The sequence below is a fragment of the Diceros bicornis genome, chromosome 13, assembly GCF_020826845.1.
Source record: "Diceros bicornis minor isolate mBicDic1 chromosome 13, mDicBic1.mat.cur, whole genome shotgun sequence".
Lineage (NCBI taxonomy): Eukaryota > Metazoa > Chordata > Mammalia > Perissodactyla > Rhinocerotidae > Diceros > Diceros bicornis.
Window position 1 is genome coordinate 23918118 of NC_080752.1, and position 17599 is coordinate 23935716.

Below are 17599 nucleotides of genomic sequence, written 5' to 3' on the forward strand. Positions count from 1 at the left end.
AACTGGGATGTTTACCCTGGCACACGGGCCGTGCTCACATACCTGCAGGCCCGTCGTGTGGAAAAGAGAGAGGCTTGTTCTGCGAGGACCAAGAGGCGAAGTTACCGGAAGGCAGGGTCTTCTCATCCAAAAGCGATTCCTCATGATGCAACAGGATCAACGGTAGACCAGGCTGTCTGGGAGCACGCCGTGGGGGTCCCTGGGCCTGCAGGTGTGCCAGCAGAAGTGTGGACTTGCTCACGATGTTAAGGAAGGGCTCGGGTGTGAGGTTGAGTGGGATGAGCCTGGAACCTTCCGGCTGTCCTGTGATGACACAGGATCCACAGGAGTGAGAGGGCAGCAGGCTGTCACTGCATTCAGCCTCTTGTGCTTCTCTTCACCTCCCTCCAGAACAAGTCCTTTGAGAACCTAAAAGGTCAAGCATGCTCTCTGGGGTGACAGAGAGAAAGGGGACGGCAGAGGACCACCCCAGCAGGTGCACAGAGCCCCCCTCACTGTGGAAGACAGAGAGCGCCTTGGGGAGTGAGTCTACGAGGCAAAATGCAGAGTCCAGCCCCCCAGAGAATCTGCCTCAGGGGCTCGGCCTGGGACCCCACAGCCGCGTTTGAAACCCGCATCCCAGGACCACCCGGGGAAGTGTGAGGAGGGGAGACAGGAGGGCGGGCTCTGGAAGATGGTGGCAAAGACCAGCTCAGATGGGCGATGCCCGTGAGCAGGAGGGAAGCCGGGCGGCTCATGGGGCAGGTCAGGGTCCTGCAGGGGCCTCGGGGCCATTTCTTCATGGGGCTGATTTGTCATTTCCCGAAATACAACTGACTGACTGCCCCCTATGGCCCCGCGAGTGGCACCCCAACACACACACACACGCACACACACGTGCACACTCTCATACACACACATGTATGAGCAAACTGGATGGAGGGGAGCTTCCAAGCACTTAAAGCAGTGGTTGGTTAGTTAGTTAGTTAGTTAGATGGATTCTTCTTCCAGGGATTTCTTGAGGAGACAGGCCTCAAGCCTGTCAAGGTGAGGCAACACCCTTGAGTCAACAACTAGCCCCCAGAAGAAGCTGGTGGGGGGAGGGGGAATGGTTGTATGGCTCTCAGCATCGTTTACCATCTTCACCAGTCCCAGACTGGGCCATGTTGGGGGTTGGTGATGGAGAGAGACCCAGAGAGACTGGCAAACAGACAGAGACACCAGACTGCCCCCCCGCTGGCACCCATCTGTGCAGATGCCATGAGGTGGGGACCACAGGGAGCTCAGGCCCCCACCCGTGGCATGGGGTGGGGTCCGTCAGTCTTGGCTGGCCAGGCCCTCTTCCTCCCTGTGGCAGAGGAAGGCGGTGGGGCTGCCTCATCGAGTCAAAGTGCCACTAACCACAGGGTTTGCTTGGTGGGTTTTTCAGCGGGTTTCCTGCAGTTGGGGTGAGAGGAGAGGGGGCATGAGAGGTTAGTGCCTGGGGAGGGGGCACGTGGCCGCACTCCCACGTGGGCCTGTGCTCCTCCCCCCACCAGCCAGCCCAGTGGCCCCCTGGTGCCAGCACAGAGCAGTCCCAGTCCCCTTCTCCCCTGGCATCCTGAGGGTCTGGGCACGAGTGGCTGAGGGCTGGAAGACTGGGACAGAGAGCTTCTCTGCTGCCACAGTGTCCCTCCCTCCCGTGCCTCATCTCCATCCTGCCTGGGCCCATGGGTCTCTCTCTTCTCTTTCAGAATTAGGCCCATTTGGTTAAGGTCCCCCCAAACTGAAGAATTCTCCAAACGGAGGCCCCTCGGCTCATGGCCCCTTTCCAGATCAGCCTCTGGAGGTGTCAGCAAAGCTGAGCCCCAGCGTATCCACTCAGGGACTTGTCATTTATAGGAGGGGCTGCCAGGGGTTCCAGGAGGGGTTTCAGGGTGCGACAGGGTGTGAACGTGCAGATGGACTAGAGGCAGGTTCTGTGCATCCCGCAGCAAAGCAGCTGCCCCTGAAACCTCCGTTTCCTCGCTGACTCAGAGGCCGGTGGGGCCCTCAGCCAATTAAAAAGTGTCCCAGGGTGGCCCGCCTGGTGGCGTAGCAGTTAAGTGCGCGTGCTCCGCTTCGGCGGCCCGGGGTTTGCAGGTTCGGATCCCAGGAGCACACCAACGCACTGCTTGGCAAGCCATGCTGTGGTGGTGTCCCATATAAAGTAGAGGAAGATGGGCACAGATGTTAGCCCAGGGCCAGTCTTCCTCAGCAAAAAGGGGAGGAATGGCAACAGATATTAGCTCAGGGCCGATCTTCCTCACACACACACACAAAAAGTGTCCATGGGGGGCCTGCCTGGTGGCGTAGTGGTTAAGTTTGGCTCACTCCGCTTTGGCGGCCTGGGTTCGAGGGTTCGGATCCCAGGTATGGACCTACACCACTCGTCAGCCATGCTGCAGTGGCAACCCACATGCAAAGTAGAGGAAGATCGGCACAGATGTTAGCTCAGGGGCAATGTTCCTTAAGCAAAAAAAAAAAAATTGTCCATAGAGCACCTGGGTGTTTACAAAGCGTCCTGATTCTCTAGCCAGAAGTGGGCTTCTCCAGGCCCCAAGGGGACAGCCTCCTTCCCTTGTCCTTACTGTTCATAACAGGGCACTCAGGAGACCCTCCAGGGAATAGAAGCCATGGTGCCCTGACCTCAGTGGGTCCTTCTGACACTCTGCTTCCATTACTCCTGCTCCCCAGGACATACCTACCCACCAAGACACACCTGCCCACCTGGATACACCTGCCCACCTGGACACACCTGCTCACCTAGATACACCTGCCCACCTAGGTACACCTGCCCACCTGGACATACCTGTTCACCTGGACACACCTACTCACCTAGACACCCCCGCCCACCAAGGCACCTTGCCCACCTGGACATCCTGCCCACCTGGACACCCTGCCCACCTGGACACCCCTTCCTACTTGCAGGACCTCAGTGTGGTGGTGGCCTCAGCCCCTCCCTCCCTCCCCCCTACCGCCTCAGTGCTGGGGCTGGGCTGCCTAGGAAGCTCGCCCAAGATGCTACCGGCTTCCACAGCTCTGGATTCAGACCCCGAAGCAGGCACCCACCCGCAGAGCAGGTGGGAGGATGGGAGGGACCCGCCTACAGCTTCCCCCTCAGGGTCCAGCAGGTCTAGGGGAGTCCCTCTCTCAGCAGGGGACAGCAGTCAGGTGTCCTCATAAACAACTACTGAGAGGTGCACACCCTGAGAAGCTCCGGCTTCTGTGAGTCAGGGTGCTCAGAACACGAGAGCAACAACAAAGTCACTAACACCACTCAAGAGCCGCGTGGCCTCTGAGGGTGCTGAGAGGCTGGGCGTCGGCATGCTTCCGAGGGTCAAAAGGAAAGTTTCCACTTTTAAGAAAATTAAATGTTTTCTTACTTTCAGGGTGATGTGCACGCTGGGGTGAGTGTGCACACACACACGCACACACATGCTCGCACATGCATGCACATGCGCGCACACTCGCACCCAGGCTTGTATGCAGCCACACACCCCAACAACACCTTTACCTTCAAGAACGTTTTTCTCCAGCCCAGCGCCCCAACTCTCCTTAGCAGAGGGCTCTGTTCTGAGACACAGGTGGCCTCTGCTTTCTCACACGTGGGACGGCTTTGCTGGGGAGTTTTTGCAACACTGGTGGCACTTTTTATTGCCGGGCCAGGGCCGTGATCCACTCGGTGAGAAGAGAAAGGGCCGTCATCCTGCCTCCACCTCCCCACTGGGATCCAGGGGGCTCCTGGGTGTGGGCAGGCTAGGGGGGCCAAGGGCCCCCTGGTGCCCAGTGGGTGGGCTGGGGTCCAGACGCTGACTTGCCTTCCTGCTCTGAGCCCAGGCAGCTGGGTTTCTCGTTGGGCGAGTGCAGAGAGCGCTGACCAGCACACAGGATGTCTCTGACGCTTCTCGGTTTTCTTTCCTGCTGGGCAGATCTCCGAAGACCTGGGCAGCGAGAAGTTCTGCGTGGATGCTAATCAGGCAGGGGCTGGCAGCTGGCTCAAGTACATCCGTGTAGCATGCTCCTGCGATGACCAGAACCTCACCATGTGTCAGATCAACGAGCAGGTAGGTCCGGGACTGGCACACAGGGGACTTCTGCCCTTGGAGTTGTCCTGGGGGCCTTGGCACCAAGATGGATGGGAGTGGGGGTGCCGAGGTGAAGGGTCAGCTGCGTCTCTGCCGAGTGCTTTGCCAAGCCTGGTCCTGCACCGGGGGCGGCTATTTGACACTTGGCCAACACTGAGTTTCCGGGAGCTCACTGACACCCCATGAATGCTCCATTGAAGCCTGCGGTCAGCAGCCTCGCCCAAGGCTGACTGGGCTTGAGAGCCGAAAGATGATAGTTTGCGTGAAGAAAGGCAGCCGGAGCGGGCAGGATCCGAAACTACAGGGGGTCCACATTCCCTACAAATACCCTCCATGAGAGAAGCGGAGGGCTGGACCCAGCTGCTTGAGAATTGTGTCTGAGTGACTCTGTTTAACCCAGCTCTCCAGAAGGGTCAGCGCTGGCTATCTGGAAGGCTGAAATGCAGCCCCAGCTGCCCAGAGCCCCCCAGAATCACTGTGGCAGCCCGGCCAGCCTGCAGAGGTGACTGGCCTTGTTTTGGCACAAAATCTTGGCCCCGCAGGGGGAGCCAACTAATATTTTTCCTGGGCTGTGTGGTCCTGACTTCGGCCTCAGGCCTCACCAGGGCCAAGGATAACCTTCGCTTCTGCTGCCAGCCCCCTGGGGCCGAGGACACCGTGCGGCCTGCCTGATCCTCGCTCACCGCAGCGCATCCGTGCCACCCCAGGGATGCAGGCATCGCTGGCTCTCAGTCCTCGTGGCAGATGTCCAGACTCATGAGCTGATCAGGACAGGAGATGCTGTGCGGAGTTTCTATCCACCAAGAAGGCAACGTGTCCCCAGTGCTGGGAGCTCTCAGTCGATGTCTTTAGTTACAAGTTTGCAAGTGGCCCCCCAAGACTCTTCACGCTCTGGAGCCAGGCTCCTGGGGCCACGTTTTCACTCTGTGTTCACAGAGCACTGGGTTCCTGGGGAGCCCGGAGAGCACGGCCCCTTCCATCAGAGCAGTTTGCTTTTGCCTGTAATATCTTGGGTTACACATGAGATTTCATTTGCAAAAAGGATTCCATTGCTTTCAAAAATGTTTGCTGAGACCACATAACAAAGGTTACATTCTCACGTCGCCTGTGCAAACCATTAACATCGGCTCGAGGCTCTTGACTTGAGGGAAATAGTTTTGCATTAAGAAACGCAGAGAGCGCACACCAGGGAGGTCCCCAGGACCCCCGTCAGCTGCCGGGCGGCTCTCCCTCATCTGCTCCATCTGCTTCTCGGCCGTGGGGCAGCCTGGATCGAGCAGTTCTCCCTGGACACAAGCTGGTGCTGGATGCCGTGAAGCTCGAATCCGCCTCTGCTACCGGAACGTGTACAGCTGATAGTCAGAACCCAAAATTTGGAAAATAACTTGTCTTTCTGATTGCCAAAAATATTGCAGAAATAAAGGGAAAGGAATGATCATAAAAATTAGGAGAGAACTTTAAAAGAAAAAAAGCTTTCCTTCTTCCAGATGAGAATGAAACGTGAGCGAAGGAGAACTGGATTTAAAGCACAGACAGACGGTCTTTGCATCGCACTTTCTTTGCGGAGAGCGGGTGTCCCTGGTTGTGGGTCTGGAAGCCGAGGGGCAGTAGAAGGAACGCCATGGGGCAGGGCCCAGGACTGCACTTTTGTGAGACGCGGGATAGAATAACGAAGGATCCAGATTTTTTATTTAAGAAATAAATGTCCGTTAGACTGTGTGAACCAAATTTAAGCAGTAAAGTAGGTATCTTTATGGAACAAGCTTTAAAAAAGCAAATGAGATGTATAATCTTCTCAAAGAGAAGCCTGTCTTCCAGCATCTTTGTTTTATTATTAAAATTTCAGGGAAGCTTTTATTTCAGCTCCACACGGAGTCCAAATGGAAGTGAATGTTTTGCAGCAAACTGTCTTTCCATCGTCAGGACCAGGGGACAGAAATACTTTCTGCTGAGATGGAAGAATAATCCTTAACTCTCACTGACTCCCTTTCATTTAACCCACTTCCACCGCCCGACGCTGACCCGTTCCAAAGCTCCGTCCTATCGTCTCAACTGTACCTGGCTGTTACTTAAACCCAACGTGACATCAAAATTCCTTCAGACTCCTCCTCACCTGCTGGACATTTCTCCCCAACACGGCCTCCTCGGGGGATTAATTATCCCCACCTTAGTTCACAACTCAGGGGGAGCTTGGGATGTGCATTTGAGCGAATGCGGCACCAAATGCCCCAAAGCAGGGAAATTCCTCCGCCTGGGGCCTGTCAACCCCTCAGCCCTCCGAGGAGACGGGAGCCCTGCGCCCACGGCGCGTGATTGCTGTTGTTACAGACCCGCTGACGTTCCAGCCAACATCCCTGCTAAGGCGCCCCTCCAAACTTAAATCAGCTGTGTGGCTGTGGCCTCCAAAATGCCTGGGAAAGCAGGAGCCAGTGAGAGGCGGCTGGCTGGTGGGCACCAGGAGGGGAGGTGCTGGCAAAGTCATCAGGCACCTAGCTTCTCCTCCTAAAATCGCAACATTGCATTTCAGATATCAAAGGAAAATGAGCAATTTTCCTTTGAAAAATAATACTCATAATTTTCAACAGTAATAATAATATGAAAAACTGCTCTTAGTTACTCATAGACTCTCAATATTTGTTGGTTGAATGAAGGGACTTTTAGAAATGCCTTTTTGAATGGGATATAATATATTTCAAGCTATTTTTTAAACAGTCTCCCAAAAACTGACTTGCTCTCTCTCAGTGGGAAGGGCACACAGCCTCAGCGGAAAATATTTCCGTTCCCGGTTCTGACCGCTGGAAACACGGGTTGCTGCAAAGCCACCGACATGACCCTATGTGGAGTTGGAATAAAAGCTTCCCTGAAATGTTAATACTACAACAAAGATATCTGAAGACAGGCTCCTCTTTGAGAAGGAAACATTACACACTATTAATGGGGTTTCTCAGATTTCCATAATCCCAAGAGTTTCTACCAGGATTTCCTGGCACTTATGGATACCCCCCCACACACACACACAAACACACAAACACACTTAAGGGAACAATTTCCCTTTTTCTCTCTCCGCCGCACCCACTCACGCACACCTCCTCCCAGCCCAGCACGGACACAGAGGGGAAGGGATCCAGATTGAAGATCTGAGACCCATAAAACAGTTTTGGGTTTGCCAGATGGGATTCAGTAGGGAAGTCATTTAAGTCAGAAAAGCACTAATGTTGTCTTGAAGTTCAAGACACATGACCTTAGCCCCACTTTTCAGAGGACAGAGGAGACTGGGCAGGAGAGAGTCTCAGGGCCCTAAAGAGGAAGTTCCTGAAGCCGCGGCCCCCACGAGTGGCAGGTGAGGGGCAGTTCTGAACAGCCTGGCCTCCTAGACGGTCCTGTGTCTTTGGAGAGACCCACACGTCGTTGGAGGTTGGAGGTCGGGGGGCCGTCATCAACCTCAGCCCGGCACGGCCTGTGCTGGTGGCCTGCCTCGTGCGTTCAGACGGGTCCTGGAAACGGGCGCAGCCCACGCACCCCGGGCAGCCCTGAGCAGCGAGCGGCTCTCCAGCTCACGTTGTGGACACACGGGGAACCCAGAGGCTGGCAGCATAGCACCCACAGGGACTCTTCTGTCCATCTGGCCAGGCCTCCTCCTCCCCGGAGCCAGACCCCTGGCCATGTGTCCTGCTCCCAGCCTCACCCGGCGCGCCCTGGGACAGGCGAAGGCTGGCGCGTGTGCTCCTATGCGGTGATTTGGGGCAGGGGAAGATGGATGTGAGAAAAAGTGAACCCCGGGGCTTGAAAGAATTCAACAAGTGTCCAGAAAGTTCCCCAGAGAACTCCGGCAGTGTGCTGCCTCCTGGCCGTGGAGATGCAGTCACGGAGGCCCCAACACCCCTCCTTCCCAGACAGCGGCAGCCTCCAGCTCCACGTGAACTGGGCTGTCTTGTCCACGGACTGTGTCGCACCTATGGCCATGGGAATGCAGGGCAGTGCTCACGGCCCTGTCTCCAGGTTCTCAGCTTTGCCACGAGACCCCCTGTTGGTGCCCCGTGGCTCTGAGGGTTTTCTGCCCCAGCAGAGCTCGGGGAGGGGTGACCAGCCTGTCCCTTTGCCCTGCACCTCTGGCGCCTGCCTCAGTTCTCCCCCTGTGGCTCCAGATAGGGGATCCCAGGGCAACAGAGGCCACGATGGGCCATCAATTTCCTTCTGGCCCAGACCCCATTCCCTAAAAAAAGATGACTGTGGTTTGCTACTAGCCTAGAGCCCACAGACAGTCTTGAGTCAACACAGGCTTTAGAGCGACCCGGCTGCTAGAATAAAACATCCACAGCAGACTGCTAGGGACCAAGTCTTTCTCTGGGATTTGGGGGGTGGTCTATTACGGCCGTAGAGCTCAGCATGCACAGAGGGCAGGGCAGAGCCCACAGGGGCCTCAGCTCACTTTGGGTGGCAGGACTCCTCCCCTGGCCCTCCTTGCCTCTCTTCTCACTCCACCAGCCTCCAACTCCTGCTTTTCCTTTTGGGAAATTCAAGACGCTCAGATCACCCCTGGGTGGTACTTTCTCCTGCAGTTATGAGCAAATGCGTTGGTTTGAAATGTTTCGTGAGACACAGACAGAGTCTGTTCCTGGATTTGTTTTAATGTTAAGAAAGAAAATAAGAGCTTGGAGATCAAGTGCCCATGGGGGGAGGCAGGGGCGGGAATCGGCCTGTTCACGGCGCAGCTCTTTCTCTTGGTCCCACGTCCCTCAACAGGGTGAGGATGTCGGTGGCAGGATGTCACATGGCCGGTGAGGCTGAGGATGGTGTGACATGGTGCTGGAGTCACACATCTTGGGGAGCATGACTCGGAGGCTCCAGACCACACCCCCCCACCCCCTACCCCGTGCACCTCGGAGAGGCTGCGAGGCCCACGCTGCCCTCCTCGGCTGGCCGGGCATCAGGAAAACCCGCACCACCAGCACATTCCACCAGCAGAGTGAGGGGCTCAGCCTGAGCCAAGGGCTGGCCTCCCCAAAGTGGAAGCAGACAAAGGCTGATCTCCTTGGCCGAGCATGTTAAGCAAAGGCATTTCGTGAGCAGATCAGCCGACTGATAACCACGCAGCGCCTTGTCGAGGAAGCCAATGCTTGTTCCTAATGAAAACCCGGTGCTTCCCGGGCCCAAGGCGGCCCGCCGGCGGAGGGCAGAGGGCATGTTCCTTTTGCTTTCCTTTCCTGGGCCCAACGTGGACCCTCTGTCCATTAGGGCTGCGATCTGCCAGATCTGTCGGGGCTCGGACTTTAAACAAAGGGCACAGACATCCACCATCCTGCTCTGCCGCGTCGCTGGCGACAGTTCCTTATTCCCTCTGCTTTTATTCCTCACAAGCTTTTAAATTAAAAATTGTAAATGAATTGGCCAGTTTAAATGGTAGCTTCCAATTAGATACAATTTTCCCTTGGGAAGTGAGAAGGGCAGGGGACTCGTTTTAGCATTTCTTAACCAGTTTACAAAAGACTTAAAAATATATCCAATTTGTTTTGAGTCAGAAAGCTCTGTCGCATTTTACAGTGCCCTCTTGGGAGCAAACTGACCCTTTTCTTGGCAAAAAAGAAAATATAAATTCAACCACACCGTCACAACACTGGCCACAATCATTTGTCAAAATTTATATTCTTTTCCTTCTTAATCAAATGGGACACTTTATTAGAAGAAGCTGTTTAAGAATGATGAAGACGATTTAACTGTGACCAATAATTTATATTTGTATATATGTATAAATAATATCCAGATCCAAACCGTACAACTAAGAAAGAGATAAGTGTATAGAATTTTTTTTTTTAATTTGAACTGCTGGGAAGGTGACAGAATCTATAGCAGCAAAATGGAAGGATTTAGGCACAAGTTGCTTCAGCCACGCACGGGAAGAGAGGAACGGGGAAAATCCCAGACGTGCCAAGCCTTCTCCTCTCTCAGCCAGAGGAAGGAATTGCCTGCATGTCCCTGGAGCCTGCGGATGGTGCTGACCCCAGAACCGCTGTCCCTTGCTCCTGCTCAGCTCTGAAAAAGCAGACAGCCAGAGCAGGCCAGAGGAAGGTTCCCGCAGTGCAGCAACAGACAAGGGCAGAGAGAAATAAAGACCTCTGCCCGGATCCTCGGCAGCTCCACGCTGTCCCTGCTGGATCCCGGAGCATCATGTAGGTTGTTTTTTAAACTCCAAATGCACAAGCCCTCAGCCGGCCTCAGGGCTCCAGTGTCCACAACCTGTCCCAGAGAGAGAGGGCCCACAGTGTGGGGAGAGCAAACAGTGAAGATGCACAGTGACGCCTCCCAAGTCCTTGAAGCAATGAGGCAGCACTGGGACCCACCTAGCCTCTTCGGGGATCTCCAAGAGACAAAAAATGCCCAGGGAGAACCCTCAGACCAACATCCTTTCTCAGAAGGACAGGCAAGAGGCAGACCGGGCCACTGGGCGAACTTGCTTTTCAGCAACGATCTCAGAGAAATTCAAATTCCCCTCGAAGTGTGCTTGTCTTTTGTGAAAAGCCCATCGCACACCATACCAGAAGCCTTCACAAATTCAAGCACAATTGAATTTGAAATCCAGGACGGAGAGAGAGCGATTTTTTTAAAGATCAGCACACTGAAAGATACTTCACCTATTTTACTCACATACTCCTTTCAAGTTTCTCAAACTGGTCAAACGGGGGAAAAAAGTAGTCCGGTTCACCTGATCACTTCCGAATTTTTGAGAAAACCATTTGTTCTAGGGAGTGGGGAGCCATGGCTGCAGCCTGTGCTCCATCCACGGGCCTTCAGTCTGCAATCTAGTCTTTTCTACCCAGGGTAACTGGGATGGAGTTTTTCATCTGTTAAAAATTCTAAGATTAAGTAGGAATGAAAATTGTGGAACTTACATCTTCATATTCCAAAATAGTATCTTTCCTTGTGAATTGATTTAAAAAAAAAACAAAGAAAAAAAACCGTAAGGAACCCTAAGGAGACAGTTTCCAAAACTGACAGCCATTATAAATTTGAAATATTTCTATCTTAAAGAGTGTTGTTGGGGGAAAAAATAATGATGTTCATTTTTATAAAAGTCTTGGTCTAAATGAACATAGCCTGTGCTAAATCCAGCTTTTCTCAGGCAATTTCTCTGCCTTTTGTTGAGAACGTGGCCACTGGTTTGTCCCGGGGCTCCTTCATCTTCACACAGAGGCAGGGAGCGCCTCTGTGTGTCTCGAGAGCAATAAAAGGGCAAGAAAACAGGCAGAGGTGGGTGTAATCCTGACGACCTGTTTTGGGGGCTGTTCACCCACGTCCAATAAAGTCACTGTCGTTACAAAGAGAACCTGAGATGTTGAAATCAGGATTTCACTTCAGATCCAGTCTGTTTGGCATGGTTGATTTTAAAGCTGTTCAGAGCACACATTTATTGGGGTTAGTAAATTCAGCTGCTGTTGTGGCTTCTCCTCACCCTCAGATCCCGAAACCAGAGAGAAAATTCCAGCCCAGCCCTGCCGGCACACAACCCAAGGCCTGGGACAGGGTTTGAATACTGCAGGGGACGCAGTGGTTCAGAGGGAGGTGTAAGGACTTAGATGCTGTCACTTAAGTCAATGCCTGATCTCGGCTCCTTTCCTGCAGCTCAGCCTGGGGAGGAAAGGGCGTCAGAGACCAGCGTTTCTTTTTCCTTGAGGAACAGACTTCTCTCTCCCCTCTTGTGAAAACTCCAGGCTCAGCCTATCCATGATGCCAACTTGGCCTTCGGGTCTGAATATGATCGACTTAGGGGCACACAATGAAAGGAAGGTTATAAACCGACTTCAGGAATGTTTAAGGGGCTGCAATAATAATTTATTACAGACTCGAACGGAAGGGGCCCGGCTGGGTACAGTAAATGCGCGATTTGTACCGCCCCCGGCCTCAGCTCCCACCGAAGCCCGGCCTTTGTCCCGGGAAGTGGCCCGACCCCGCGGACCAGGAACCGCGGCTTTCTCAGCGCGCGGCCGGCTGATAAGCCTTTGTGCCATTGGAAACAGGCCTGAAAACGCGGCCGCTGCCGTGTGGACCAGGGCCGGCCCGGCGGACCTCCGCGCCTTGGCACACGCGGGGCCGGCCGAGTTTGGAAAGTCTTAGCCGCTGCCCGTTCACCTCCTGGCCCCCTCCTCCAGGTGGAGGCAAGTCGGGCACACCCCCCGGCCCCGCCCGGGGCCCTGCGATTAGCACTAATAGCGATTAATGCCGTCTGCGGCTCAAAGTCCAGAGGGCCACGGCTGCCGGCCGCCGCCCAACTGTCCTGCGCTCGCGCCCCCGCCAGGTGCCCGGGGCGGCCGTCCTGTGGGTCCCGGGCCGGGCCGGGTAGGGGGCGCCCGGGGCGGCCGTCCTGTGGGTCCCGGGGCGGGGGCGCCCGCTGCGCCCAAAACTGCTCCCCGCGGCCGAGCGTGCCAGACCCTCCCGCGGCGGCCCCGGGGGCTGCGTCCGCGCCGGCAGGGAGGGTACCCCCGGAGGCCAGGAGGCCTCGGAGGGCGTCGGAGGAGGAATCCGGCAGCCCTTGGAGCGGGGTGGGGTGTGGATAGTCCCAGGAGGTCGGGCAGCCCTCGAAGCTGGGGGGATAGGGGGGAGGACGGGGCGGCCTCGCAGTGCGGTGAGGGTTCCAGGAGGTCCGGCGGCCCTTGGAGGGGGTTGGAGGAGGGCGTCCGGCAGCCCTAGGAGCCGGGGTGGCGGGTCCCGGAGACCCGGAGGTGGGGCAGGAGGAGGAGGGGGGCGGGCCGCGCCCAGTCCCCGCAAGCCCGGCCGGAGAGAGAGCCCAGCAACCCGGCCCGCGGGAGGACGCGGCCGCCCCGGAGCCGCGCGCCGAGCTGGGGACGCCAGGTCAGAGCGCGCCGCCGGCCTCGCGCGTCCAGGCCTCGCGGGGCGGGGCGGGGGCGCGGGGCGCAGCCGGGGAGGGACGCCGCGGGCGGGTCCACATTGCCCTCTAACGGGGACCCGCAGAAGCCGCCGCCGCTCCGACCGCCGGACCCTCATCTCCGCGGTCGGACCCTTCCTTCCCCCGCCTGCGCGCAGGGAGGCTGCGGCCCGGGGGCGCTCGTGGCGCGTGGCCGGCACTAAGCATGCGCTTGCTGGATGCATTCGCTCACTGCCCAGATGAAAGTGCGATTGTCCTCGCTTATTAATAACCCCTGACTCACCGCCCCGGACCGCTCCGGGGTCATCCGGGCTTTGTGGGAGCGTCGGATGCACTTTGGGTCCGGTTTTAAAGCACAGTGGCTCCTCTGATATTTTAAAACAATTATTCAGCCACTGTGTAAGTTTTTAGATAAAATGATGCACAACTTGGATCTTAATAACAATTGGCTTAATTATAGAAGTTAATATGGTCCAGTTTCTATTCTCCATTTTAAAATCTAGTCATCATTTTAGCAACGTACCTGAGAATAATTGCCAAATAATGTACCTGAGAATAATTGCCAAATAAAATTACTACTGAGGACAGAGAACAGGAACTTTACACGTTAATAAGATCTAGGTGCATGTGCTCATTTTTCTACTGTGTGCAATTCCTCTGTTGAGGTGTCCTGGGAATAACATCCAAGTGGGCATTGGGGACAGTGTGGCTTTTTGCATCCTTTTGAGAGTTCATTGGTGTCCTTCGGAGTTAGTCGGGACTGGCAGTTTGTGAGGGAGTGCACAACTGGACGGGGCCTGGGGAGGAGGAGAAAGCTCGGCCTTCCAGATGTTTCCGGTGGGGCGAGGGGGCGGGCAAGCTGAGTGCCCAGCTCAGGCTCTGGGCGTCTGAACCATGTCCAGCTGCTGCTGGGAAGCCTGGCCTGACACCTAACCACTAGGCCCTCCATGTGGAGGATGACGCTGGAGGACCATGGAGTGGGAACAGCCTGGAGAAGCCTCAGCCCCCGGGGTCTCTCAGGGGAGATGGATTTGACTTGGGTCTTCCTCTGGCCTCCCAGCCAGTCCTCTGGCCAGGCCTTCAAGCTCCTGAAAGCTCCTTGGTTACTGTTATCTGAATGGAGATCCAAACACCCATGTGCCGTGAGCCGTGGATTGCCTGAGAGAAATGTACCCCACTGTCTGACCTTTCTGGATTTAAGATGCAGGTGTCAGCCCTGCTCATGTGAGGAGTGGGCACCCCCCACCCAGGGGAGAATACAGAGGGCTCCAGAGCAGGATCTGGCAAAAGAGAGGAAGGCCCGGGTTCTCCCCCGAAGTCGTCCAGGCCTTTGGAGCCTGTGCCCTGGGCTCCATCCCAGATGGCCCCTGCGACACTGCCCTTCCGAGTTGCTGGAGTTTTCCAGATCTTGGCCACCACCCCCAATGCAGACAGTCCTTTTTCAGGAGACATGTTGGCAAGCTACGGTGCTGCTCAGAGTACTGAGGCTGGATATTCCAAATTTACCTCCCCTAGACCTCAGAGCTTGCTCCAGGCTGCAGAACCCACCCTGAGCCCCACCCCACTTCTCCCTGTTTTCAGGGGTGTCCCCATCTCAGACCCCTAACTGCCACTGGGCACCAAGTCTGCTGCAGGCACACACTCCCCTTGCGGATGCCGTCCACGCTCATGTGAGACTCACAGCCTGGTGTTCTGGCCCCTGGGGCCTCTCTCTGAGTTCACAGCCACTTTCATACATATGCACATTTCACCCTCAATCCCCTCTAGACCCCAAGCCCCCATGCCCCATAACGGCAAGGGGTGTCTTATATACACATCAACAAAAGGAACCTGAGAACCAACCCAGGCCCCGCTCCAGGTGAAAAGAGCCATTCTCCCTAATGCATCCTGCTCGGACATGCCCTGCTTGGGAACTTTGCGGCTAATCCTCACTGATTTAATTTTGTGCCCCCTTTACCAGTATCCAAAAGCTGGATAAAACAAATTTAAAAGGGACTCTAATCCTTTTGAGAGTATCCTGCAAAGTTCCAGAGGGGAACCTCTTAGCAGCAATTAGAAGACACATCAAGCGGCCGATGGGCCAGCCTCCCTGATGAGCAACACCAACAGTGTGCGGGCTGGGTGTGCACGATGTGGCTTTCAGAGCAACAAGGACAACAACGCTCACCTTTTCTTTCTGCTTTCTCCATCCTAGATTTATTATAAAGTCATTAAGGACATTGAGCCAGGAGAAGAGCTGCTGGTGCATGTGAAGGAAGGCGCCTACTCACTGGGAACGGTGCCCCCCAGTCTGGATGGTAAGCCCCCACCCGCAGGGGCAGCCGCATGATGGGGCCAGGCGTCCCCGAGCTGCTGCCCACAGCCCTGCCCAAACCCCGGGCGGGCAGAACCAGCGTCCTCTTAACAACTTCTCAACCTAAGCCCTTCTCTTTCTCCTTCCTTGGGTTATATGAGCCGCCCCCTGAATTCAAATTAGAACTTCAGACAATATGGGTGAATAGGTATCATGTTGCATTGTATCTTTGCACTGGTAGAGTCCTGGGGGATTTTTTTTTAACTGTATTATTATCAGTAGCAGCAGCATCTTTTGCTCTTCCCAGTACTGGAAAAAAAAAAAAAAAAAACAGTTTTGTGGCTTTGAAACATTCGCCCCCCCGAGAGCTCTGTGCCACGGGAATTTCAGTTTCGTTCACAAGAGGGCCAAGATAGCATACACGTGTTTGAAAGTCGTGCCCATCTGTAGTTAAAAGCCACAAGCCCAGGGGCCGGCCCGGTGGCGCAAGCGGTTGGGTGCACGCGCTCCGCTGCGGCAGCCCGGGGTTCGCCGGTTCCGACCCCGGGCGCGCACCAATGCACCGCTTGTCAAGCCATGCTGTGGCAGCGTCCCATATGAAGTAGAGGAAGATGGGCATGGATGTTAGCCCAGGGCCAGTCTTCCTCAGCAAAAAAGAGGAGGATTGGCATCGGATGTTAGCTCAAGGCTGGTCTTCCTCACACACACACAAAAAAGCTGCAAGCCCAAGAGAAATGTTAAGGGAAAATTTATTTGGTGAGAGGGAAAAATTGGGGCTGGGTGGGTCTCATAGCGGTGTTGGGAGCATCTGAGCCTTCCATCAGGCCTTCGGGAAGCGCTCTCGATGCCATTCCCTCTGGATCCATCCCGATATTTGTCCAGTAGACACCTTCCCTTCCTCATGCATCCACACCCCAGTCCATCTCAGAGGATGCTGGAGAACATTCCAGTCTTAAATAGGCTCAGATTCCTGAAATACAGGTTTCTTTTCCTTCATCCACGTTGTGAAGCAATGTGCCCGTTCACCTTGGGATTCTGGAACAGATTTTAGTGGCAGAGGAAAGTCGGTCGAGGAACGCTGCATTGGCAACGGGGGACTGGTGCTTTAACTGCCTTCGTGCGGCTGATGAGCAGACGGCGTCTTTGAACGAGAGCCACGGGGGACAGAAAAGCAGTCTCTCCTCCTAGCTGTCTCCAGAGGCTCATGCTGGAGAAAGGGAGGCGGCTGGTTTTTCCTTTCCTGTCTTCCTTTCCCTCCCCTCCAAACACACGGAGGAGTAATGATTAACCCCGCTAACTGCAGGTTTCTCTAAGGAACCGCTGTAGTGTCGTGGCACGGAAGTGGCATTGGCTGCCCAGGGAGCTGGGCGTTAGAGTTAGCAGGAAGCCTCCGAGAGCCGGCGCAGACATCTTGGCCTTAATTTACCCTTTTAATCCCTGGGCGTGGCCCAGCATTTAGGGTCCTCCCACAATTCATGTCCCTGAGTCTTCCAAAGGCAATCGCCACAGAAGAACGATTTTATGAGCTGGATCCTATCCATACTCTCCTCTCAAGTTTGGTTTTAATTAGGCCGTCGAGAAAAGAAAAATAAATGGCTGAGATCTGGGTAGCAGGAGATGGTCTCATTTTCCTTAAAATAATTGTTGAAAAGACCTATGAATCTTAGACAACACACGAGAACTCGGAAAGATAAACCCACTCAGCTCGTGGAGCATACTCGGCGAGGGCGTTTCATTTCTATAATGAGATTTCTTTCTTCCAAAACGTTTTAAAAACCTTGATTCCGATTCCCCCTCCGACCCCCGATCTTAAGTAACCTGGGTCTACATTTTCCTAATAATGTATCCAACGTTTGTGGGCTAATTGCTTTCCACACACAATAGTCCAACAGCAAATGTTTGACTTCCATGCTCTTTGCTGTCAAGATCATTCTTCTGCCCCCCCAACAGCTGCCCCCTAAGTTGAACTCTGAATCACACAGAAAGAAAATGCAAAAATGTTCCTCACTAAGATAATTATCATAAAAAATCTTTTATCCCAGCCCCAGCTGAATGCAGCGGCCCCTTATCACGGCAGGAATTTGGAGTGGGCTCTCGAGTGCTCTGGAGCCTCCAGTCTGGTAGATTAGCATGTAGATGCCACATAATTGTGTCCCCCTCGGTTCTCTGAAGCCATTAGGCACTGATTTATTTTCCTGTTACGTTCCTGCTCTGCCGTGAAAAGTTGCTGATGGAACTTCAGATAGACGAGCAAGGTGCAGATTTGACAAACAAGACGTCAGCTGCCGCAGCGTTGGTTTAGTTTGGTTTGGGTAGAAGGTAGGGCTTCTGCCCCAGCCCACG

The 17599-nt window shown here is 54.8% G+C and overlaps 1 protein-coding gene across 1 annotated transcript in view; it reads left to right on the forward strand.

Annotated features, from left to right (window-relative positions):
* The window catches only part of PRDM16 (PR/SET domain 16), a 262764-nt gene that overhangs the window by 208908 nt on the left and 36257 nt on the right, over positions 1-17599 (forward strand). The window contains exons 13-14 of the mRNA XM_058553864.1: positions 3930-4064; positions 15158-15260. Coding sequence (XP_058409847.1) covers positions 3930-4064; positions 15158-15260 — 238 coding nt within the window. The remainder of the gene's footprint in view (positions 1-3929; positions 4065-15157; positions 15261-17599) is intronic.